At 47.3% G+C, this 25,312-nt stretch overlaps 1 protein-coding gene across 1 annotated transcript in view; it reads right to left on the bottom strand.

Annotated features, from left to right (window-relative positions):
- Positions 1–25,312, bottom strand: part of GAB2 (GRB2 associated binding protein 2) — a 127,925-nt gene that overhangs the window by 36,113 nt on the left and 66,500 nt on the right. The window contains exon 2 of the mRNA XM_035114566.3: positions 20,537–20,837. Within this exon, the coding sequence (XP_034970457.1) occupies positions 20,537–20,837 (301 nt within the window). The remainder of the gene's footprint in view (positions 1–20,536; positions 20,838–25,312) is intronic.

Here is a 25,312-nt window from a genome sequence, read left to right as displayed (position 1 = left end):
CACCTTCAGTGGGGCCAAACTCTGCTGACACTCCTGTTCATAATACAACCCCCGGGGACCGATTCGTTCAATCTGCTCTGCTTCGGGAGATCAGGTGGATACTTGAAGTCTTTCTTTTTGTGCTAACAGCAAGGAACCCAGAGAAAAGGCTCTGCATCATAAAGTTTTATGTCCGCGCACAAACCCCTCAATTTTTGCTCTTCGTATGCAACAACTCGAATAGGAAAGAGATATATGAGGGACGCAGCATCGCCAGACTCCCGTCTTGCTTTGCCATTGCAGGTGTCTTCTGCAACTTGCGACGGATGCAGTAACAGGGCATTCGTAGAGGATTTAAACGGCACCGTCCACACATTATCCTACTTTGCCAGTGGTACGGTACTGCTTCCGCAATGTTGCCAAATTATCACCTTGCCGACAAAGGTCCGTATAGTTAAAGCTATGGTTTTCCCAGTAGTGATGTATGGAAGTGAGAGCTGGACCATAAAGAAGGCTGATCGCCGAAGAATTGATGCTTTTGAATTATGGTGTTGGAGGAGACTCTTGAGAGTCCCATGGACTGCAAGAAGATCAAACCTATCCATTCTGAAGGAAATCAGCCCTGAGTGCTCACTGGAAGGACAGATCCTGAACTGAGGCTCCAATACTTTGGCCACCTCATGAGAAGAGAAGACTCCCTGGAAAAGACCCTGATGTTGGGAAAGATTGAGGGCACTAGGAGAAGGGGACGACAGAGGATGAGATGGTTGGACAGTGTTCTCGAAGCTACAAACATGAGTTTGACCAAACTGCGGGAGGCAGTGCAAGACAGGAGTGCCTGGCGTGCTCTGGTCCATGGGGTCACAAAGAGTCGGACACGACTAAACAACAACAACAACAGAGGGTCACTCTGCTGCTGCTGCTGTTGCTGTCATCCATCTGTCTCAAGAGACAATGGAGTGTGCCTCTGGGGGTGAAGTCAAACTCCTGTGTTCGCGGCGCTGAAGTGACCTTCTTGGGGCACAAGCCTGAGCCATTTTGTAGGGGTGTGTGTGTGTGTCCTGGGCTGCCCAGAAGACAAGACCCCTCTCTCAGCCTCGCTGATGTGGTCCAAAGGAAAGCAGAGCTTGGATGCTGGAGTTGCCAGAAGGAAGCACACAACCGCCTTAGGGACTCCAGTCTGGATTTGTGTAGGGTTTCTTCCTCAGCCTTTTCTTTTCCCGAATAAGATATCCCGCAAGGCAAGAAAGGTACAGTGGTGCCTCGACTTACTAATTTAATCCGTTCCGAAGGCACCTTCGTAGGTTGAAAAATTCGTAAGTCGAAAGGCGCCATTGGAAACGCGATTTCCCATAGGAATGCATTGGAAACGGAAAAATATCTAAAAATTCGTAAGTCGAAAAATCCCTATCTACTGAAAAAGATTTTAAATATACCTTTCCCAAAAAACCTGAAGCTTTTCTATTAGGACTTAAAGGACAGGAGATTGTGAAAGAAGATCAAGTATTATTTTTGTATGCGACCACCGCGGCTAGGACTTTGTTAGCCCCAAAATGGAAAACTCAGAAGTTACCGACGATTGAAGAGTGGCAGACGAAAATGATGGACTATGCGGAATTAGCAAGACTGACTAGCAGGATCCGAAACCAGGGAGAGTCAAAGTTCCAAAAGGATTGGAGCAAATTTGTGGACTATATGGAGAAGAATTGTAGAAGTTTAAAGACACTTGCAGGACTGAAATAAATCCTACGAATTGACTTTAGATAGAAGGAATAAAGAAACTGTAAGACAGGAATGGACACAAAAACCGATTGGGGGGAGGGAGGGGAGTCAAAGCTCGGCAGAGCAAAGAAAAGTGTAATAATTGATAAGATGTTTAGAAGAATTTTTTTGTGTTTTTTATGTTTATGTGATGTGGTTTTTTGTTGTTGTTTGTTTTGTTATTGTTTAAATGTGTTTAATTGGAACATTTAATAAAAATCCCTATCTAAAACCACCGTGGTTTCCTTTCGGATATCAAGACATTCGTAAGCGCGCGGCCATTACCCCCATTCGTAAGTCGAAAAATTCGGTTGTCGAGTCGTTCGTAAGTTGAGGTACCACTGTATAGGGTCAGAGTTTTCCTTCTCCTAGATGGGCTCCCTTCCCAGGTTGACGAGCAGGAGCATGGGACACTTATTGCATTAAAAAATTACAGCTCCCTCATACGGGGATCAAACCTGCAACCTTGGCATTATCAGCACCACAATCTAACCAGCCCCCCCATGCAGCTGCGCCCCACCCCCAGGCATCTGGTCAGAGCCACTGTGAGAACAGGATGCTGGGCTAGATTGGCTACTGGCCGGATTCGGCAGATGTGTCTTACGTTCTTATCTTCGGACCTCCTGGCTGCTACACTTTTCCAGCTAATGATGTCATGGCCCCTGAACTGGAGAACATAGCCCCCCCCCAGATGATTAACTCCTGCAGCTTTGCCAGCCACTGTGCTATGCAACCTCCCCATAACTCAATACCAAGTGATTGACAACCTGAAACAGAAAGCCAGGATCCTGCGTCCCTTGAAATAAATCCAATCCGGTTGCCAACTGGGGAAGGGAGAACTTGGGAAGGTCTTCAGGGGCTTCTCACACCCTTGCCGTTACATAAATTTAATAAATAAAAACAGCAACAACAAAGCACATTTCTTGTACGCCCAAGCTGCCTGCCGGCGGATCTTCTCAGGAGGGCTAGCGGATGAGTCAGCCGATGAAACAGCTGATCCCCACACCATCTCTAGACCAAAGAAAACCACCTCAGCTCCTGATATTCGCTCCAAAACTCCTACACAAAGTATCCTGCGGGTTAAAAAAATAATTCCCCCACCCTCTCCTTCCTCTCTGAAACAATGCTCTTATTGGGTGGTAGATGAAAACAACTCTTTGGCCACTGGTATCTATACCACACACACACACACACAAGAAAGGGAGCCAAAGAAATCAGCAAGCCAGTGACTTTGGAGAATCACTATAAAACTGATTAGATGAACTGTTCCTCTATTCATCCCCCCATCTCCACCTCATCTATACCCTTATTCGAAGGCCTTTATAGATGTGTAGAACCCAAAGTGTTCGTCACCTTTGGACATTTGGCCATGCAGACTGGGGTTAATAGGAGTTGGAATCCAACAACAACCATTTCATTCTTTGTACCCTGCCCAGTGGGTTGGGTTGCCCCAGCCACTGGGCAGCTTCCAACAAATATAGAATCATAGAACTGTACTGAAATCAGCCCTGAGTGCTCACTGGAAGGACAGATCCTGAAGCTGAGGCTCCAATACTTTGGCCACCTCATGAGAAGAGAAGACTCCCTGGAAAAGACCCTGATGTTGGGAAAGATTGAGGGCACTAGGAGAAGGGGACGACAGAGAACGAGATGGTTGGACAGTGTTCTCGAAGCTACGAACATGAGTTTAACCAAACTGCGGGAGGCAGTGCAAGACAGGAGTGCCTGGCGTGCTCTGGTCCATGGGGTCACGAAGAGTCGGACACGACTAAACGACTAAACAACAACAGAACTGTACGGGTTGGAAGCGACCCCAAGGACCATCTAGTTCAACCCTCTGACATGCAGGAATATGAAGCCGTCCCATACAAGGATCGAACCTGCAACCTTGGGTTTATCAGCACCACGCTCAAACCAACTGAGCTATCAGTTGACCTAGTCTCAGTGTACTTCCAAAAAGCTTTCCGCAAATGACCTCACCAAACACTCCCAAGTAAGCTTAAAAGTCATGGAATAAGGGTAGAGGTCCTTTTGTGGGTTGGAACAGGAAGCAGAGAGTAGGAATGAATGGAAAGTTCTCCCAATGAAGGGATGTGAAGGTCCTCTGTGAGTGCCTGGAGGCGGTTGGAGGATGGATGGTGGCTATCAGATTGAGGTTGAATCCTGATAAGACAGAAATATTGTTTATGGGGCATATGGGGGCAGGCTGGTGTGAGGGACTCCCTGGTCCTGAATGGGGCAACTGTGCCCCTGAAGGACGAGGTGCGCAGCCAGGGAGTCATTTTGGACCCACAGCTGTCCATGGAGGCGCAGGTCAATTCTGTGTCCAGGGCAGCTGTCTACCAGTTCCGAGGGCCTTCTGGAGGTTCCCTCACTGTGAGAAGTGAAGTTACAGGGAACCAGGCAGAGGGCCTTCTCGGTAGTGGCACCCGCCCTGTGGAACGCCCTCCCGTCCAGATGTCAAGGAAATAAACAACTATCTGACTTTTCGAAGACATCTGAAGGCATCCCTGTTTAGGGAAGTTTTTAATGTTTGATGTTTTATTCTGTTTTTAATCTGTTGGGAGCTGCCCAGAGTGACTGGGGGAAACCCAGCCGGATGGGTGGGGTAACAACAACAACAACAACAACAACAACAACAACAACAACCAGAGTCCCCCAAGCATCCGTGTTTGGTATTTTTATGTTGCGAACTGCCCTGTGATAACATCAAACATTAAAAACTTCCCTGTAAGGTCCAAACCCTCTACCTTGGGGAGGGGGGGCAGAAGACACACACAGGCTTCTCCAACCTGGTGCTCCCCAAATACTGTTTGGACTCCAACTCCCATCAGTCCACAAGCAGGAATGATGGAAGAGCATCACGTTGGGAAAAGGTGCTGTGGAGTACAGCTGCAGGACGGCTCATGCCTAGGCTGACTTCCTGTCCTGTCTCTCTTTCAATTGTTTAACACGGCATATGCTCCAGCTGTTCCTAGGAACAAGGCAGAGCCCCTATTTCCCTTAAAGTCTCTATATCCCATCACGCGCTGTTCCGGAACTTCGTAAATGTCAGGACAACACATCCCTCTTTCTTTGAGAGCCTCTTGCTGAGAAAAAAAGGAGACTGGTTTTCATCGCCCTCCTCCCTTTCACTGCAGACTCCAGGCTGTGGGAATTCCCTGGGTATTTATTCATCGTTGAACAACTTCATTAATTGTGTTTTATTGTTGTTATTTATTTCCTCCTAGGCTGATAAGGGTAGAATTTATTAGCTTGATCCCAAGTTCTGTATGGGTGTTATTGTTCTGGTGTGTTTTTTAACTTGTTCTCGTCGAGGTTTCCGTGTTTTGCCTCCAAACTTTCCGTGTTTTGTGGGAAGGAATGAAGCGCATATCTGAACTTCAGGTTTCCCCATTTAAAGCAGATTAAATCTCACTCAGATATAACTAATTCAGTAAATCCCCACACAACCACAGACTTTTTGTGGTTTGGAAAGTGAAAGGGATATGTACGGAAATGTGCGGGATGAATGAATGACCAACGGGAAGATGTGTAAAATACTCTGCAAGTGAATCGGAATGAACGATCATTGTTGTCTAACCACCCCACAAACCAATCAGAACAAATGTGAAAAGAAGACAGGATATAATCTACCCTCTCTGTAACCTTGTGCAAGGAAATCGGGATCAACACTCATGATATTTTGTATTTTGTATTTATTCCTTCAACACAAGCTTCCGGGTTAGGGTGGATTGTTTTATTATGTTAATTTACGTTGTTGTTTGAAAAAATAAAATGAAAAGAAATTCTGCAGTTCTTGAAGGCGCAGTAATATTTGGTATCTGATTTTTGTTTGCATTTTTTTATGTTTAAGAGATTCGTTTCGTTTTTAATGATGGAGCTTTAAATGTGGATGTGGGTTAAACCAGTGTTTCTCAACCTTTTTTGGGCCACGGCACACTTGTTCCGTGAAAAAAATCACAAGGCACACCACCATTAAAAAAGTTAAAAAAGTTAACTCTGTGCCGCCCTATATTATGACTGTAAGAAACACTTGCCAAATATTGCTTTCCGGCGGGTTAGTGTTGTGAATTGGCGGCCGCCAGGCTCGTTTGCACTGAGCTTTGGGAAAGAGGAGGAGAAATATTGCTTTCCGGCGGGTCAGCGCCAGGCACGTGACAATGCAAATCGCCCTTCTCGTCGCCGCAAGTCGCAGCACACCAGCCAGCGTCTCGCGGCACACTAGTGTGCCGCGGAACAGTGGTTGAGAAACGCTGGGTTAAACCACGGTGCCTAGGGCTTGCCGATCAGAAGGTCGGCAGTTCGAATCCCCGCAACGGGGTGAGCTCCCGGTCCCAGCTCCTGCCAACCTAGCAGTTCGAAAGCACGTCAAAGTGCAAGTAGATAAATAGGTACCGCTCTGGCGGGAAGGTAAACGGCGTTTCTGTGCGCTGCTCTGGTTCGCCAGAAGCAGCTTTGTCATGCTGGCCACATGACCTGGAAGCTGTACGCCGGCTCCCTCGGCCAATAATGCGAAATGAGCGCCACAACCCCAGAGTCAGTCAAGACTGGACCTAATGGTCAGGGGTCCCTTTACATTTATAGTGTTTTCATGGCCACTGAAGCCAAAATGGAACCCCCATGTTCAGAGCAATCTATCTTTGATCACACAGGGGCCTGTTGCCTGTGGGCTTTTGAAAATGACATGGCTGGACTGGCTTAATCAGGAGAGAAATTCCTTATGTTTTCTCTGTCGCTTGATAAATAGAGGCAATGAAAGAAGGGAGGGGAGTGGGACATAATCAAACATATTTCACCATCTCCTGTGTGCCAAATATACTCCTCTCCTCTGGAATTGTTTACTCTTTAAAATGAAAGCCAAATAGCGCTGGATTCTTAAAATAACTTGTTGCTTGGGACTCAGGAAACTTCGGGTCAAAGACATTTACGGAGAGAGAATAAAAATTAAAGAGGCAGCTGGCTATAAAATTATTGCTTCATATATTGCATGTACGGCAAGCACTGACTCTTTTGAGCCTCTGGTGCCAACCAAAAATGCTACCTTTGGTCGAAGTTGGCCAACAAACTGTTAATGTATTTCCTATTTTATTCATTCTCAATGCCCCCCGCCCGGGCCACCACAAGGTCCCAAAGGCAGGTCGCAGCAATGTAAAGCAGAACATTAAAACCCATTTAAAGCAAATTTCAACCACAGCAAGAGCAGGTCCTAAAAATTTTAAACTCAAGTGTCAAAGGCCAGGGTGCAGAGGTTGAGTCTTCAGCATAGAGAGAAAGCTGTGCAATGAAGGTGCCAGGCACCTTCCTGTGTGCAGAAAGAATAATTTAAGGGGCCCTGAGTGTCATCTAGTCCAACCCCCTGCAAAGCAGGACTCGAACCCACAACCCTGAGCTTCATTGGCCGAGTGCGGATTTGAACCTCAAGGCTGCCACAAAGAATACATTCTTCTGGGTAACACACGTCCCCCCCCCATTTCTGAAACTACCAAGGGTGGCCCCCTCCCTGCTGCCGTTCTTAACACTTTAGAGGGTCTGGAGGGAAGCAGGCGGTCTTTCAGATATCAATGCGTTTTATTGACACATGTTTTTATTGTGTTCTATTGACGGAGTGCCCCCCCCCTTGGGACTTACTGGCCGTAAATAAATATAGTTTTATTGACCAGAGGAAGTCGACCGTGTTTCCCAACTACAAATCTGTGAGCCCCTCCATACATCCTTTTAATTGTGCTCACGATACTACTGGGACATAATTTGCATTCGTGATTCTGTACATAATTGTGCTTTCAACACCTGCACAAGGTTTTTTTGGGTGTGTGTGTGGGGGGGGTTATATTGCTTCAGCTCCAACTAGTGCAATAGAATCACAGAGTTGGAAGAGACCAAAAGGGCCATCCAGTCCAACCCCCTGCCAAGCAGGAAACAATATAACCCCCCCCTCCAAAAAAGAAGAAGAATAAAAACCAGCTTATGCAGGCATGTCCCATAGCTTCCTGCTAAAATCCCATAACTTATGACTTTTTTTTCAAACCGCGAACTTTTTTCCAAACCTAAAATCCCATAACTTATGACTTTTCCCCCAAAACCTTTTGTAATATACAAGAGCAGCATAGCAAAGTGCTAGAATGCATCTTCTGCTTTCTGATCTACCCACTCCTAAATACTTCCTGTTGATGCCAGATACCAGCATTCCTGTAGTTTGTGTGTGCTTGGGGGGGGGGGGGAAGCGGTGGTTTAGCAAAACTTTCAGTGCAAAACTGAAAGTGTGGTGGCACAATGTCATGGCACAACTAGCTTGTGCATGAGAAACAGCGAGAGGGTGAGCATTGGGAGTGGAAGGAACATGGAACACGGACATGCTTTTAATGAAGAAATGTGCATGCACACGAAAGCTCAGACCAATGACAAACTTAGTTGGTCTCTAAGGTGCTACTGGAAGGATTTTTTATTTTATTTTGTTATACAGTCGTACCTCGGGTTGCGAACACCTCGGGTTACGAACAACTCGGGTTATGAACTGCGCAAACCCGGAAATATTTTCGCCGCGCGTGCGTGCGCAGAAGCGCCGCGAAAATAGCACTTTGCACATGCGCAAAATGGCGTTTTCGGGTTACGAACCTTTCGGGTTGCGAACTGAGACCCGGAACGGATCGCGTTCGTAACCCGAGGCACCACTGTACTATTAATGAGTCACTGACATGTTGCTGAAAACAGTCACAATAAACCAGCAGTCTGCATGAGCAGTCTTCTCACCATAGAATCATAGAACTTGGGAGGGACCCCTAAGGGTCTTCTAGTCCAACCCCCTGCAATGCAGGAATCACAGCTAAAGGAACCCGGGCAGGTAGCCATCCAATCTCTGCTTAAAAACCCCCTTCCAAGGCAGTCCATGCCCGTGTTCCCATTTCATTAATTTCAGCTACGGAGCGGCAAATCTTCCAATATCAGCTTCTCTCAATTTCGCATTTCCCCAATCTTAAATTTGCTTCTCTACATCATTTACCACCCCCCCCCCCTAGAAAGTCCACCGTTTTCGTAGGAACATATACTTGTTTGTATGCAGTTCTGCCCAATATACAGCTTTGCGAATCCATTTCCCCTAATGAAAGCATTTCTGTATGCTGTTTTTCCCCCCTTCTAATTTATGCATTGCTATGGACACTTCGGCATTTTTGTACGCACTGCTTTGCTGGAGAAGAAGAGCATTGGAAAATTTGCGGAGGCACGGATTCCGAAGACGCTGTGTTTCACTTTTCACGTTGTTTGGGGAAAGGGGGGGTTACGCGGGGTCGCTTTTAAACGTGAACTGAATCGAATCCCTCTCCCGCCCTTTGTTTCAGCCATGTGCCGAAGCGTTTGCCGACTTCCTGCTCCTCCGAGCGCTTGACACCCATCCCCTCCTCCCCTACCCCAACCCCTGCCAAGAAAGCGCACATGGCGACCTGCCTATACGAGCGAGCTGCCCCCAAGTCATTGTTAATCTGCTCATGATCTCTCTTCCCCCATCACCCAGAGACAATGCGCCGAGCGCACAAAGCCAGCAGGGAAGGAAGCGGGCGTGTGCTGCTCACAATGGCGAGGAAGCACTCGGGGGTCTGCTGCAGCTGCTGCCATTTCCCTGGCCTGCTAAGGTGTCGCTCTTAAGCCAATGGCCGCTGCAACTACATGCCGTTGCAGTTCAGAGGCCTTAAATGTGTTGCCGGAGGCCTTTTTGCGATTCTTCAACAACCCTATGTCATATTAAAAGAGAGTTTAGTTCGTATGTTTTGCTTTCCTATGGTCTTTCATTCTTCTTTTCTCCCTGTTAATTCTGTCCCATGTTCATGCTTTGCTTTTTGAAGTTTCCTATCTTGGATTAATGAAGGTATGCACAGGACGGTGATGGAGAAGATGAAGGAATCATAGAGTTGGAAGAGACCACAAGGGCCATCCAGTCCAACCCCCTGCCGAGCAGGAAACACCATCAAAGCATTCTTGACATATGCCTGTCAAGCCTCTGCTTAAAGACCTCCAAAGAAACACTCCTTGGTAGCAAATTCCACTGCCGAACAGCTCTTACTGTCAGGAAGTCCTTCCTAATTTTTAGGTGGAATTTTCTTTCTTGTAGTTTGAATCCATTGCTCCGTGTCCGCTTCTCTGGAGCAGCAGAAAACAACCTTTCTCCCTCCTCTATATGACATCCTTTTATATATTGGAACATGGACATCATATCACCCCTTAACCTTCTCTTCTCCAGGCTAAACATACCCAGCTCCCTAAGCCGTTCCTCATAAGGCATCGTTTCCAGGCCTTTGACCATTTTCGTTGCCCTCTTCTGGACACGTTCCAGCTTGTCAGTATCCTTCTTGAACGGTGGTGCCCAGAACTGGACACAGTACTCCAGGTGAGGTCTGACCAGAGCAGAATACAGTGGTACTAGGACCCTGTATGATGAGCAGGAGAGAAAAGATCTCCCAGAGTGGGAGGCTGGGAGAAGAGGGGGAGGCTCCCAGGTGAGAACTGGGAGGCTTCACTCTTCTGTGTGAGGAATAAGGGTTAAAATGTAATTATGACAGAGGACCTTGTGTTTATTTCTTCTTCTTCTTCTTCTTCATTCAGCATCCCTGGATGCCCACATTAGGAGAGGGAGGAAAGTTCTTTCTGCCCAATTTCTCAATGCTGTGAGTAATTTCAGGGCTTCCAGTGTGGTGTAGTGGTTAAGAGCGGTGCACTTGTAATCTGGGGAACCGGGTTTACGTCTCCGCTCCTCCACATGCAGCTGCTGGGCGACCTTGGGCTAGTCGCACTTCTCTGAAGTCTCTCAGCCCACTCATCTCACAGAGTGTTTGTTGTGGAGGAGGAAGGGAAAGGAGAATGTTAGCTGCTTTGAGACTCCTTTGGGGAGTGATAAAGCGGGATATCAAATCCAAACTCCTCCTCCTCCTCCTCCTCTTCTTCTTCTAGAATGTTAGCTGCTTTGAGACTCCTTTGGGGAGTGATAAAGCGGGATATCAAATCCAAACTCCTCCTCCTCCTCCTCTTCTTCTTCTAGAATGTTAGCTGCTTTGAGACTCCTTCGGGGAGCGATAAAGCGGGATATCAAATCCAAACTACTCTTCTTCTTCTTCTTCTTCTTCTTCTTCTTCTTCTTCTTCTTCTTCTTCTTCTTCTTCTTCTTCTTCTTCTTCTTCTTCTTCTTCTTCTTCTTCTTCTTCTTCTTCTTCTTCTTCTTTTCCACTTCTTTATTTTCTTCTCTTGCTTATTCTGGCTTCTTTCCTTCCTATCTTCTTTGGATGAGTTCAGCTTTCATTGTATTTTATGTTGAAAACTCAAACATATATATATATATAGGATGCACAGGCAGTACAGAGGGTAGGGATGCGGGTGGCGCTATCGTCTAAACCACTGAGACTCTTGGGCTTGCCGATCAGAAGGTCGGCGGTTCGAATCCGCAAGGCGGAGTGAGCTCCTGTTGCTCTGTCCCAGCTCCTGCCAACCTAGCAGTTTGAAAGCACATCAAAGTGCAAGTAGATAAATAGGTACCGCTGCAGTGGGAAGGTAAACGGCGTTTTTGTGCGCTCTGGCACTCGTCATGGTCCTCTGTGTACCATTAGCAGTTGAATCATGCTGGCCACAAGACCCAGAAAGCTGTCTGTGGACAAACGCCAGCTCCCTCTGCCTGGAAAGCCAGGTTTGTCTGAAAAGCCTTTGACTGGGCTTAACCGTCCAGGGATCCTTTATCTTTAAATTATTAGAAGGGTAGAGTTGGAAGGGACTACAGGGATCACCTAGTCGAACCCCCTGCAATGCAGGAAACCTTCGCCCAACGCGGGGCTCAAACCCACAACCATGAGATTAACCGACTGAGCTATCCCTTTCATCTAGGTTGATTCCATTTCTATACTGCCTCCTCTCCCATGGGAGGCCAGTGAGCAGCGTAAAAATGCAATCCAAAAATACATTTCTAAAATAATAATAATAAAAATACAAAGCAATACCACTTGCAGAAATCTCAGTAAGCATTCCTGTCTCAAAGGCCCGGGCAAACAGATAGTTGCACTTGCTCAGAGAGGGAGTTCTGCAAACGGAAATCCTCGCAGGAACTATTTTAGAAGCCCCTACCATGCTACAATGGGACGCGGGTGGCGCTGTGGGTTAAACCACAGAGCCTAGGGCTTGCCGATCAGAAGGTCGGCCGTTCGAATCCCCGGGACGGGGTGAGCTCCTGTTGCTCGGTCCCTGCTCCTGCCAACCTAGCGGTTCGAAAGCACCTCAAAGTGCAAGTAGATTAATAGGTACCACTCCGGTGGGGAGGTAAATACAGTGGTACCTCGGTTTATGAACACAATTGGTTCCGGGAGTCTGTTCATAAACTGAAGTGAACTTTCCCATTGAAAGTAATGGAAAGTGAATTAATCCGTTCCAGATGGGTCCGCGGCGTCCGTAAACCGAAAATTTGTAAACCGAGGTGTTCATAAACCGAGGTTCCACTGCAGTGTTTCTGCGCGCTGCTCTGGTTCATCAGAAGCGGCTGGTCGCATGACCCGGAAGCTGTACACCGGCTCCCACGGCCAGTAAAGCGAGATGAGCGCCACAACCCTGGAGTCGTCTGCGACTGGACCTAACGGTCAGGGGTCCCTTTATCTTTTTACCATGCTACAGGGAAATTAGATCATAATTTAACAAATATATCACTAGTTACAGGTAGGTAGCCCTGTTGGTCTGCTGTAGTCGAAACAAAATGAAAAAAAATCCTTCCAGTAGTACCTTAGAGACCAACTATGTTTGTCATTGGTATGAGCTTTCGTGTACATGCACACTTCTTCAGATACACTGACTTCTGTTTCAGTGTATCTGAAGAAGTGTGCATGCACACGAAAGCTCATACAAATAACAAACTTACTTGGTCTCTAAGGTGCTACTGGAAGAAATATATCACTGTTACAGGTTGAACCACAAAGCCACGCTTTTAAAAATTGATATTTAAAAATCTAAACTCTAGATAGGAGATGTGATTTTGAAACTGGGGGAAAAACAGTCCTTGTTCAACCCCGTCGAGCAAGAATCTACTTTTGGCCCACCTAAGAACTGTCTGGAGGCAGCCATCCCACTAGCAATGAGGGTGGCAGATGTCGGATGACATTGCAAGGGGTTGGACTAAATGACCCTTGGTGTACCTTCCAACTCCGTGATTCTATGACATATGCATTAATTCATTGCTCTGGAATGACCGCCGGAGGAATGTAATGTTTTCTTCTGGGATGTTTTATTTGATGTTTTAATGTAGGTTGTAAACTGCATCCCCCCATAAGAATACAAACCAGCATAGGATTGAAATGAATAATAATAATGTTGTTGTTGTTTAGTTGTGTCCGACTCTTCGTTACCCCATGGACCAGAGCACGCCAGGCACTCCTGTCTTGCACTGCCTCCCGCAGCTTGGTCAGACTCATGTTCGTAGCTTCGAGAACACTGTCCAACCATCTCATCCTCTGTCGTCCCCTTCTCCTTGTGCCCTCAATCCTTCCCAACATCAGGGTCTTTTCCAGGGAGTCTTCTCTTCTCATGAGGTGGCCAAAGTATTGGAGCCTCAGCTTCAGGATCTGTCCTGAATATCATCATCATCATCATCATCATCATCATCATCATCATATCCCAGCCCTACATAAGAGATGCAGGGCATTTAATCTGGGGCTTTCTGCCTGCTTGCTGCTCACTTCCTCCCAGAAAAGCAACAGGAGTCTTGAGGAGTTAAAAGTTAACTTCTGTTGCCACCAGAGGACCATTGTGAGCACACAGAGTTCTCTGATAGGGCCGCTCTGAACTTTGCTTCCAGAGGCTGCTGTGTTCACACTAAGTCCTTTGTGCCCCTGTGTCAGAACAGTCTGTGACTCAGACACCCCACCCCCTCCCCTCCATTCTCTTCCCCTTGTCCCCTTGCCTTTCTCTTGTCCTCCTTTCCAAAGATCTTCTGTGCAGAGGGAGAGAAGCAAAACCCATACCAGAGGGGGGCAGGCAGGAACTGTGCGACCTGAGGAGACACACTGTACACACTTCCAAGGTTGTGCTTTTCAGGCCACGCACAGAAATGCATCGGTGTGTGTGTGTATGTGTGTATGACTTCAAACAGTTCCTCAAAACAGGCTCCTTTGCAGGCAAGTTAACCCTTATTTTTCATGCTCAAGTGTCAGGCATTTGGGAAACACTGCCTGAGGGCATGCAGGGGTGGGTGGGTCATAGAATCACAGAGTTGGAAGGGACCCCGAGGGTCATCCAGTCCAACCCCCTGCAATGCAGGAAATTTAACCCGACATGTGGCTCGAACCCACAACCCCGATATTAGGAGTCTCATGCACTACCGATGGAGCTAAATGACTCTGTGACACTTGGTCCCTTCCGTTTCTCATTTAACCAGTCTTCCGGCATCTGTATTTCTGCATTTCTCTGCAATTAAGTCCTCGTGAAACCCACAGGCATTTTATCGCTTAATATATACACACCTTTGTGTGCCATTTTGCCTGCTAATATTTTCTTGCAAGCTAGTTCTCCGCACGCAATGCATTTCATTAACAAACTACAGCAATGGGAAGAGAGTGCACATTAAACACACACATGATTTTTCACCATCACGTGTGTGTGTGCACTCTCTTCCCATTGCTGTAGTTTCTTAAAGACACTGAGTGCTGTTAGGAGACACCCTTACTCCCTTAGCAAAACTACAACCCCCAGAGTGGCTTAACAATCAATGCCTTTTCACAGGGTACACTGGGAATTGTAGCTCTGTGAGGGGACTAGAGGGTCTCCTAAAAAGTCCCAGCACACGTAACAAACTACAGCTCCCAGAATTCCCTGATTATCTGTCGTGTGCGGAAGATCAAGATCTAATCAATATTATTTTGATCTGTTGTTGCAGGGCTCCGAAAAGGGCTCATCGGCCGGTGCCTACTCTGCCTGTATGGTAATCCAGCACACATTTGGGGTGGGGATGGGGCTCAGCCCCATCCCAACAGACTTTGGTGGGGGGCTGAAGACACCTCAGCCCTACAGAGTTGGCACTTATGGGCACTGCACTCAGGTTGCGGGAGCACCCAGTTGCTGAAAACAAATCACATTCCTGAGTCCGTGTTTTTGTTCCACGAGCGTTCCTGCTTCATAAATCTGAACGATGCACTTAAGGACAGAAGAAGAGTTTGGTTGCTGGATCGGGCCCATCTAGTCTCACCGCAGCCAAACACAGATGCATTTTATGGGAAGCCTGCACTTGTACCCTGAGCAGTATTTATTTTAAGCATAGCTCAGAGTGGGTTGGGCAGGATTCCTCATCTGATCCAAAAGTGAGAGGGGGAGGCAGAAAGAGAGAGGCGCAGAGAGCTAATGGCACACAAAGTATGTTTTAGCAAAACAAGATGAGAAACTTCGGTTCCCAGAGGAGAGTTGGACACCTGCCCATTGGGGCAGGCAAAATACAGACAGCGCCATTCCTAAGAAGCGATTGGCATTTCTGCAGCAGGGGTAGCCAGTGCTTTGGCGTGAATGCTGCAAGTCAAGCCCAAAGAACGAGACCACGTGGCTCGAGCGCACACCAAGCTTGTGGATAACAAGATCCAGAAGTGCCCTGACGGATAAAACCAAAGATCCACTTGGAGCCGTATATAGTGGCCATACAGATAGTTCCTGGAAGCGCCTACAAGCCGGACAGTGTTGGATTTGCAGCAGCAGGAATCATTACATTTTCAACTCGAGGGTTAATTATGTTATCAGTAAACCAGCTAACCAAGGGGCATGTGTGGAGCTGTTGCTTAGCAACCAGTCAGAGTAGTATGATCTCTAGTGCTCTGATTGGCTATGCACTTCCGAGGGAGTTTGTCCTCTGCGTGTTTGGTTGAATGTCTCCCTGCTCTGTACAAGGCCTGAACTAAGGAAGGCAAAACTTTATTTCGCCTACGGCTATGCACTGTTTACCACAGCAAAGTGTTATTGGGATTTCTTCCTCTCTGGACTCTGCTTGTGTTAAGTGACTTTGTGAAGCAGACACAAAGACTACTCTTCTACTGCTGCCCCTTGTCGCCATCTGTTGCTTGGTGGCATGCAACATAGTCATTACGGTTACTAATGCTACTAAGACTAGTCCTCATTAATTTGTCCAGTCTCCACAAAAGTGGGCAGAGCAATGAATGTAAAAATTGACATTACAGTCGTACCTTGGAAGTCGAACGGAATCTGTTCCAGAAGTCTGTTTGACTTACAAAACGTTCGAAAGCCAAAGCGCGGCTTCTGATTGGCTGCAGGAAGCTCCTGCAGCCAATCGGAAGCCCCGAAAGCCCCGTCGGACGTTCAACTTCCAAAAATAGTTCACAAACTGGAACACTTACTTCCGGGCCTGCAGAGTTCAGGAGCCAAAACGTTCGAGAACTAAGCTGTTTGAAAACCAAGGTATGACTGTATAGTAGGTTAGTTTCTACACGTACTGAAACATCCCTCTGTCCAGGCAATCAAGAGGCACTATCAGGTTTCAGGGGCACATCCTTGCTAGGCCAAAACACGCAGAAGGGGTGTGAAGCAGGATGAGTGAGGGGTGTCCAAAGGGCCAGGTAGAGAGGGCTTTGGTCCCCACTATTGTCTTTGAAGAATGCTGGGCTAGGGGAAAGATTGGTGAATCAAGGAGGAAGAGGCAGGCAGGGCAGGAGAGAAGCTAGAGGACCATCACTCTTGGTGGGAAGGTTCAGCCACATGAGGATTTAGAAGGCGGGTGGTGCTGTGGGTTAAATCAGAGCCTAGGACCTTACCTTCCAAGTCCCGGACTGCAGAATCCGGGACCGGCAGCCGTGTGACACTGGAAGTTGCGTCGACATAACTTCCAGTGTCGCTTTGCCCTTCTATGGGCACCAAAAATGGCCGCCGTCGGCTTCGAAAGTCACTTGTACGCATGTCAGGAAGTGCGTCGACGCAACTTTTGAAGCCGCCAGCAGGAGAAAATAACGGAGAAAAATGGGAGACGAAGTGATACGGGGGACCACCGGGAAAAGGTAAGTAAAAACGGGGTTTCCCGGGGAAAACGGGGTACTTGGCAGCTATGCCTAGGACTTGCCGATCAGAAGGTTGGCGGTTTGAATCCCCGTGACGGGGTGAGCTCCCGTTGCTCGGTCCCAGCTCCTGCCAACCTGGCAGTTCGAAAGAACGTCAAAGTGCAAGTAGATAAATAGGTACCACTCCGGCGGGAAGGTAAATGCTGTTTCCGTGCGCTGCTCTGGTTTGCCAAAAAGCCAAACAACTTTGTCATGCTGGCCACATGACCTGGAAGCTGTACGCCGGCTCCCTCGGCCAAAAATGCGAGATGAGTGCCGCAACCCCAGAGTCGGTCACGACTGGACCTAATGGTCAGGGGTCCCTTTACCCTTTTACCTTTTATACCCAGAATGCATCAGGAATGTCTATAAACGGCCATATGTCCTCTGTAGGCTCAAGTCTTCCTTCTTCCCGTGAACATAAAACAGGTTGGGAGCAACTGATTCCCCCATCGAGACGCCTCTCCTCCCTAATGCATCCAGACACTTCTGCTGAGTTCGCTGCCGCCAAACGCCGTGGCTTTTCGTTAGGCTATTTCAGAAGAGATCGGTCCTGGCAGGTGAATTTGCTTCCTTTCCTAGGGCGCTAACCAAGTGCGAGATGGAGGGGGCAAAGGGTCTGTGGGGGAAGACAGCGCTCTTTTCAAATGGTCGACGCTTGGAGCTTTTCCATCTCAAGCAATTCCTCTTCTCCCTCTGGGATGAGTCTGCTCCTAGCTTGTTTTCCACGGTGCTACTGATGACAATGCCTGTTGTCTTTGTCCATGGAGTTTGACAAACCTAGACAGCATCTTAAAAAGCAGAGACATCACTTTGCCGACAAAGGTCCGTATAGTTAAAGCTATGGTTTTCCCAGTAGTGATGTATGGAAGTGAGAGCTGGACCATAAAGAAGGCTGATCGTCGAAGAATTGATGCTTTTGAATTATGGTGCTGGAGGAGACTCTTGAGAGTCCCATGGACTGCAAGAAGATCAAACCTATCCATTCTTCAGGAAATCAGCCCTGGGTGCTCCCTGGAAGGACAGATCGTGAAGCTGAGGCTCCAATACTTTGGCCACCTCATGAGAAGAGAAGAATCCTTGGAAAAGACCCTGATGTTGGGAAAGATGGAGGGCACTAGGAGAAGGGGACGACAGAGGACGAGATGGTTGGACAGTGTTCTCGAAGCTACGAACATGAGTTTGACCAAACTGCGGGAGGCAGTGCAAGACAGGAGTGCCTGGCGTGCTATGGTCCATGGGGTCACGAAGAGTCGGACACGACTAAACGACTAAACAACAACAACTGATGACAATAGCCAGACTCCGATTACACTTGGAAGTCCCGTATTGATTCTGCAGAACCGGGGCTTGTTTTGCTAACGGGAACACAAACTGCAGCCCGGACGCCTGGCTGATAAATGTCGAGACCAAGGTCCTGCAAAGGGACATCTCCAAAAAGCCAAACAACTTGCATTCATCACCGAGATGCCATCTGGTGGTCCCTCTCCCAAGAACCCAGCATACGGAAACTGGATATGATTCATGTTGACATGACACCATTAGTGAAGATGCTACTTTACTGAGTTATAAGAAGGAAAAGGCGGTTCTGAAGGTATTTGTAATTATTATTATTGGCCGTGCTGGCAGGGCCTGATGGGAGATGCAGTCCAACAACATTTGGAGGCTCACAGGTATATCGCTCATGCTCTAAGGCTGAAGCAGAGTCAACTAAGCCCTGCAGTGCTGCTCTTCCACTTCTTGCCATTGGGAGAAGAGAACACACGAAGGGCTCTATGCCAGCAAATGCAGCGGCACCTACTTTGGCTTCATTTCAGTAGGGCATGGGGACTGAGGAATTACTTATTTGTTATTCCGTCCCTCCTCTCACCTCGCCTCAAAGCAAGCAGAGCGAGAGCCGCTTACACGCTCTGAGCGGCTCTCGCTAGGAAAGCGAGAGCCACGCAAAGCGTGTATGTAAGCGGCTCTCGCTTTGCTTGCTTTACAGCGAGCGGGAGCCATGGCTCCGGCGGCGGAGGCATCTCTCAGTTCCCAACTGCAGCGGGAGCCGAGGGATCCCACTGCCGTCCAGTGCATTCGCTCCATAAGACGCACAGACAACTCCCCTTACTCTTTAGGAGGGAAAAAGTGTGTCTTATGGAGCGAAAAATATGGTACTATAAATTCCACATGATCGAAACACAGTTTCAGATAAGGCTGTGGCCCGAAGGCTCTTTGGAAGAGCCACAGACTCCCTGCCCACAGAAGAAGAAGAAGAGAAGGAGAAGGAGAAGGAGAAGGAGAAGGAGAAGTTTGGACTTGATACCCCGCCTTTCACTCCCCTGAAGGAGTCTCAAAGCGGCTAACATTCTCCTTTCCCCATTCTCCTTTCCCTTCCTCTCCTCCAACAAACACTCTGTGAGGTGAGTGAGGCTGAGAGACTTCAGAGAAGTGTGACTAGCCCAAGGTCACCCAGCAGCTGCATGTGGAGGAGCGGGGAAGCGAACCCAGTTCACCAGATTACGAGTCCACCACTCTTAACCACTACACCACAAAGGCAGTGTGGACCCAAGCAGACCTCCTTTCGGAAGGTGTTCTGCTACCTTGGTGCCACAGCTGATAAGGCCCTGTCAAACGTAACACACCTCCACTAGCAGCACGAAATGCAGCCTTTGATGCACACCTCAAATGTTTCAGATGCTTTCGGTATCAGAGGTGGCGGTTCTTAAGATATCTCCGTCACAGGCCATTTAAGGTCAAGACCACCACTGGGCCCCGAAACAAGCTGGAAGCCAGCAAAGATAAAACATTACCAGAGTTATGTGCTCCGAACTGCAGGCTCCAGTTAACGACCGCATTTTGGACTTGCTGTACTTTCCAAACTGCCTTCAAAGCAGACTCACTTGGAGCATGCAGTATTCTAATGTAGAAACGGCAAGGGCAAGAGCGAACAGATTAAAAGGACAGATTGCAGATTTTTTTAAACCATGAAATGAAAGGCTGTGGAAGCAAGTGCTAACGGTATGGCTTTGTGACGCTGCAAGATGGACATGCCTATAAGAAGTGAGGACCAGGAAAGGATTATTGAACAGGCTAAAGGTATAGGTAAAGGGACCCCTGACCATTAGGTCCAGTCGTGACCGACTCTGGGGTTGCGCGCTCATCTCGCATTATTGGTCGAGGGAGCCGGCGTACAGCTTCCAGGTCATGTGGCCAGCATGACAAAGCCGCTTCTGGCAAACCAGAGCAGCACACGGAAACGCCGTTTACCTTCCCGCTGTAGCAGTTCCTATTTATCTACTTGCACTTTGACGTGCTTTCGAACTGCTAGGTTGGCAGGAGCTGGGACCGAGCAACGGGAGCTCACCCCGTCACAGGGATTCGAACCGCTGACCTTCTGATCAGCAAGCCCTAGGCTCAGTGGTTTAACCCACAGCACCACCTGGGTCCCTATTGAACAGGCTAAAGACCCCCAAAATTCACGACGTGGTTCACCAAGAGCACCCAACCTCAGGACGTGGTTCACCAAGATCACCAGTCATTTTTGTTCCCTGTAGACAGCTTGAAAATAATGGTTGCTTTAGACCACACAAATGTACTTGTCAACTTTCCTGCTCTCATCCTAGAAAATACATGTCAGGTTTTCCACTTCTACATATAAGAAACAACCTTTTCCGCAAGAGCTTACTGCCTGTTGTTTTAAGGGCTTTTTATTCTAAATGGTAGCGACATATGAAGTTAGATGCCACCTCTCTGCCGTGAAATTTCGCGCATACCTGGGTTCTCCTCGGACTGGTTGAATCCACAGATCTGGCAAATGCAACGGACCCACTTGTTCATATCCTCCTCCGTTTCGGCCACAAGGTAGAAAGTCCTCTCGCTAGTCTTGATATCGAAGACATAGCTGTCCTGCAGCTCCTTCTTGTTGAAGGTCAAGCCGGCGTCCACCTGCTCGCAGAAGTTGAGGTTGATCACCCGCAGCGGCTTCTTGGAGTGGTCGTTCTTGTAGTACTCCAGCACATCGGGGTCTCCGCTCATTCGCCCGCTGCGAAGGATGAACCATCGCTTCTTCCATGCCTAGGAAAGAGAGAAGAGGTTGGGAACAGTCTGAATTCACGGAATTAAGCATCTCCTGGCTAGCATGGATGAGCCTGTCATGTTTTTTTTAATTTTCCAAAAATAACAAAAATTAAAAACAACAACAATACAGAAACAAAACAAAACAAATGGACTTCCCTCTATTCCCGTCCTTGGTTCCATTATTTATTGAGATACTGCATGTCCATTGTTAAATTTATAACATGTTTAAATCACCTGTAGTCCATTCACAATAAAATTACAAGTATTCTTAAAAACCTGCTAATGTATTAACCTGTGTACATTGCTTCTGTATATATGCAGGATGAAGGATGGAGAGGTTAAATCAGTCACGATTAAATGGGCACAAGATGTGGGACATAACATTCAGATGGCGGAATGGGAAAAAATATGGAAGAGTGATATAAAATTTGCAGCATTTGTGGCGAACAAAGAAAATTATATGAAAATGATGTATAGATGGTATCTAACTCCAGCAAAATGAGCAAAAATGTATAAAACTAAGGAAAGCAAATGTTGGAAATGTAAAGCAACGGAGGGGACATTTTTCCATATGTGGTGGGATTGTAAAATTATTAAGAAATATTGGGAAATGATTTACAATGAAATGAAGAAAATGTTTAAAAGGTTTAAAAGATTAAAAATAACCTTTGTTAAAAAACCAGAAGCTTTCTTATTAAGTATTATAGGAGTGGACTTACCAAAAGTACAAAAGAATTTGTTTATGTATGCAACAACAAGCCTGTCATGTTTAATACATGTTTAACTACGGTAAAAGCTTCCCAACTCAGGAAAGCCTTGACAGGCAGGGTCAACTAATTCTAGATTTTGCCTCAATTCTGCTGGAATAATAATAATAATAATAATAATAATAATAATAATAATAATAATAATAATATTCTTACATTCTGCCCATCTGACTGGGTTGTCCCAGCTTCTCTGAGCAACTTCCTAGCAGACCAATTGGGATGAATAAGCAGACAATGTCCTGCAAAATACTCCCAAACTTTGTGCAAAGAAATCTGGGATGGATGCTCAATAAGCAGGTTGACAAGAGACACCAGAGCCATGGGGCCCAATCCACCAAAAGATTTTACAGTGGAACCTCGGTTTTCGAACGTAATCCGTTCCGGAACACCGTCTGAGTTCCGAAACGTTCAAAAACCGAAAACTCAGTATGGAAGCCTCAAAACGGAAAACTCAATACGGAAGCCGCGCTTCATGTTTGACTTCTGAGGTGCATTCGAAAACAGAAGCATTTATGGCATTCGGAAACTGAAATGTTCGTCAATGGAGACGTTTGAAAACCGAGGTACCACTGTGAGCTGCAAAAAGGATAGACGAAATGAAAAGGGCCCGGAGAAGACAAGTTAATGAGAGAGAAAGAAAGAGAAAAAGTGTCTGTCTGTCTGTGACAGATTTGCTGCCTCATGCAGAAAAATCTCTTGGATGGGCCTTGAACTAGCTGGAAGCAACCTTGAATGGGCAATGAATGCAGAGCTGTGATTTATGGGCACTGTCAGTAAACTCTGGTCCAGGGCGGCGGAAGCGCTGAGCAAGACCATTTGCCAATGCCTGATCTGAGGAAACATTTATTTAGCACAATTGTATCTTGAAACCTCTTTCCAACTTGCTCAGGGCACAAGGCACTAAAGTATATAGTCTGAATTAATAAATATATCTATATTGTGAGTCGTGTGACCTGTAACATCATTTTGGAGGGCTTGTAGGGGTTGAAAATGCAAAGTCTGAACCCAAAGCCCTCCTCAACATCAGCAGAATCTTTGCAAAGGTTCATTTATACAGAAAAGCCACAATTTGCGCAGGGCTTACGTTCCTGGCCGTCACACACTTCCGTGAAATTGTGTGTAACTGAAAAAGCCCGCAAACACCCTGTTCCGCCCCGCCCTTTTGTTGTTGTTTAGTCGTTTAGTCGTGTCCGACTCTTCGTGACCCCATGGACCATAGCACGCCAGGCACTCCTGTCTTCCACTGCCTCCCGCAGTTTGGTCAAACTCATGTTCGCAGCCTCGAGAACACTGTCCAACCATCTTGTCCTCTGTCATCCCCTTCTCCTAGTGCCCTCAATCTTTCCCAACATCAGGGTCTTTTCCAAGGATTCTTCTCTTCTCATGAGGTGGCCAAAGTATTGGAGCCTCAGCTTCACGATCTGTCCTTCCAGGGAGCACTCAGGGCTGATTTCCTTCAGAATGGATAGGTTTGATCTTCTTGCAGTCCATGGGACTCTCAAGAGTCTCCTCCAGCACCATAATTCAAAAGCATCAATTCTTCGGCGATCAGCCTTCTTTATGGTCCAGCTCTCACTTCCATACATCACTACTGGGAAAACCATAGCTTTAACTATATGGACCTTTGTCGGCAAGGTGATGTCTCTGCTTTTTAAGATGCTGTCTAGGTTTGTCATTGCTTTTCTCCCAAGAAGCAGGCGTCTTTTAATTTCGTGACTGCTGTCACCATCTGCAGTGATCAAGGAGCCCAAGAAAGTAAAATCTCTCACTGCCTCCATTTCTTCCCCTTCTATTTGCCAGGAGGTGATGGGACCAGTGGCCATGATCTTGGTTTTTTTGATGTTGAGCTTCAGACCATATTTTGCGCTCTCCTCTTTCACCCTCATTAAAAGGTTCTTTAATTCCTCCTCGCTTTCTGCCATCAAGGTTGTGTCATCTGCATATCTGAGGTTGTTGATATTTCTTCCGGCAATCTTAATTCCGGCTTGGGATTCATCTAGTCCAGCCTTTCGCATGATGAATTCTGCATATAAGTTAAATAAGCAGGGAGACAATATACAACCTTGTCGTACTCCTTTCCCAATTTTGAACCAATCAGTTGTTCCATATCCAGTTCTAACTGTAGCTTCTTGTCCCACATAGAGATTTCTCAGGAGACAGTTGAGGTGATCAGGCACTCCCATTTCTTTAAGAACTTGCCATAGTTTGCTGTGGTCGACACAGTCAAAGGCCCCGCCCTTTTAGTGACATCTTTTATGACGATTCCAGGTCACTTCCGGATTCGCACTGATTCGCATCCTGAACGCATGTAAATGGGGCCCGTAATTAAAAGCATTTCAGCGGGCTGAAGATTGTATTGCTGCGTTTAAAACTCAGTGTGCCCTACATTTGTCAGAAGGTAGCGCCACTGAGCTGAATGGGGCTTACTCCCAGGAAACTACCCATAGGATTGCAGTCAGGGCAGCTGTCTCAACAGGGCTGTGAAATCGGGTCTCCCCAAATTCAGACGTGCTAACCACTAAAACATTCAGTGCCACATTAACCCCTGTGGTGACCCCTTAGGCAGTCAAAATCTCCGGGGACCCCCGTCGCAAAATGTCTCCTAATACGTTTTTGAACTTGCGGCACACTAACACACACTAACACTAAAAGTTGTTTTCTGCTGCTCCAGAGAAGCGGACACGGAGCAATGGATTCAAACTACAAGAAAGAAGATTCCACCTAAACATTAGGAAGAACTTCCTGACAGTAAGAGCTGTTCGGCAGTGGAATTTGCTACCAAGGAGTGTGGTGGAGTCTCCTTCTTTGGAGGTCTTTAAGCAGAGGCTTGACAGGCATATGTCAATAATGCTTTGATGGTGTTTCCTGCTCAGCAGGGGGTTGGACTGGATGGCCCTTGTGGTCTCTTCCAACTCTATGATTCTATGATTCTAACTCATGGAAAGCTCAGTATCTGCATGTGTGTGTGTGTGTGTGTGTGTGTGTGTGTGTGTGTGTGTTGTGCAGCTTGATTCTCTAAGGTCCCCCACATTTCCAATTCAGCATCTATGCCAGGCATCCCCAAACTGCAGCCCTCCAGATGTTTGGGCCTACAACTCCCATGATCCCTAGCTAACAGGACCAGTGGTTGGGGAAGATGGGAATTGTAGTCCAAAACATCTGGAGGGCCGAAGTTTGGGGATGCCTGATCTATGCACCGAAGCGGAGGTGTCTGCAACTACCCTGCCCACTTTCACTTCACTGCTATGCGGCCCCCCAAAGTTGCCGACAATGGGATGTGGCCCTTGGCATGAAAGTGTCCCCCAGCCCTGCTCTATGAGATACCTCTGTGTTGCTTCTGCTGGTGTGGGATGACTGAAAGGCGTCTCCATCTCCTTTCCCAGCTAACGGAGGACCAATTTCACAAGTCTCCGAACGTTCTGCGGCGCTCAACTCTATCTCCCTTTCCCCGGAAAACATCTGTTTTGTATGTAGGATGGAGCTGGCTGAGTGACGCTCGCTCCGAGGGCTGTTTCTCAGATCATGCGTCTCCCTGCCAAGCAGCGCATGGATCTGTCGAATGCATATTGGCCCAGCTGTCAAGAGACAGACAGCAGGGACCGGAGCTAGAATTTTAAAAAGCGCGAGAAACAGCGCCGGCCTTTAATCATAGGTTGTCATGGGAGCGCGGATGAGATCCACCCAGTCCTTGAATGCACAGCTGTC

The sequence above is a fragment of the Zootoca vivipara genome, chromosome 4, assembly GCF_965207765.1.
Source record: "Zootoca vivipara chromosome 4, rZooViv2.hap1.1, whole genome shotgun sequence".
NCBI lineage: Eukaryota > Metazoa > Chordata > Lepidosauria > Squamata > Lacertidae > Zootoca > Zootoca vivipara.
This window is presented reverse-complemented; position numbering and strand designations above follow the sequence as displayed.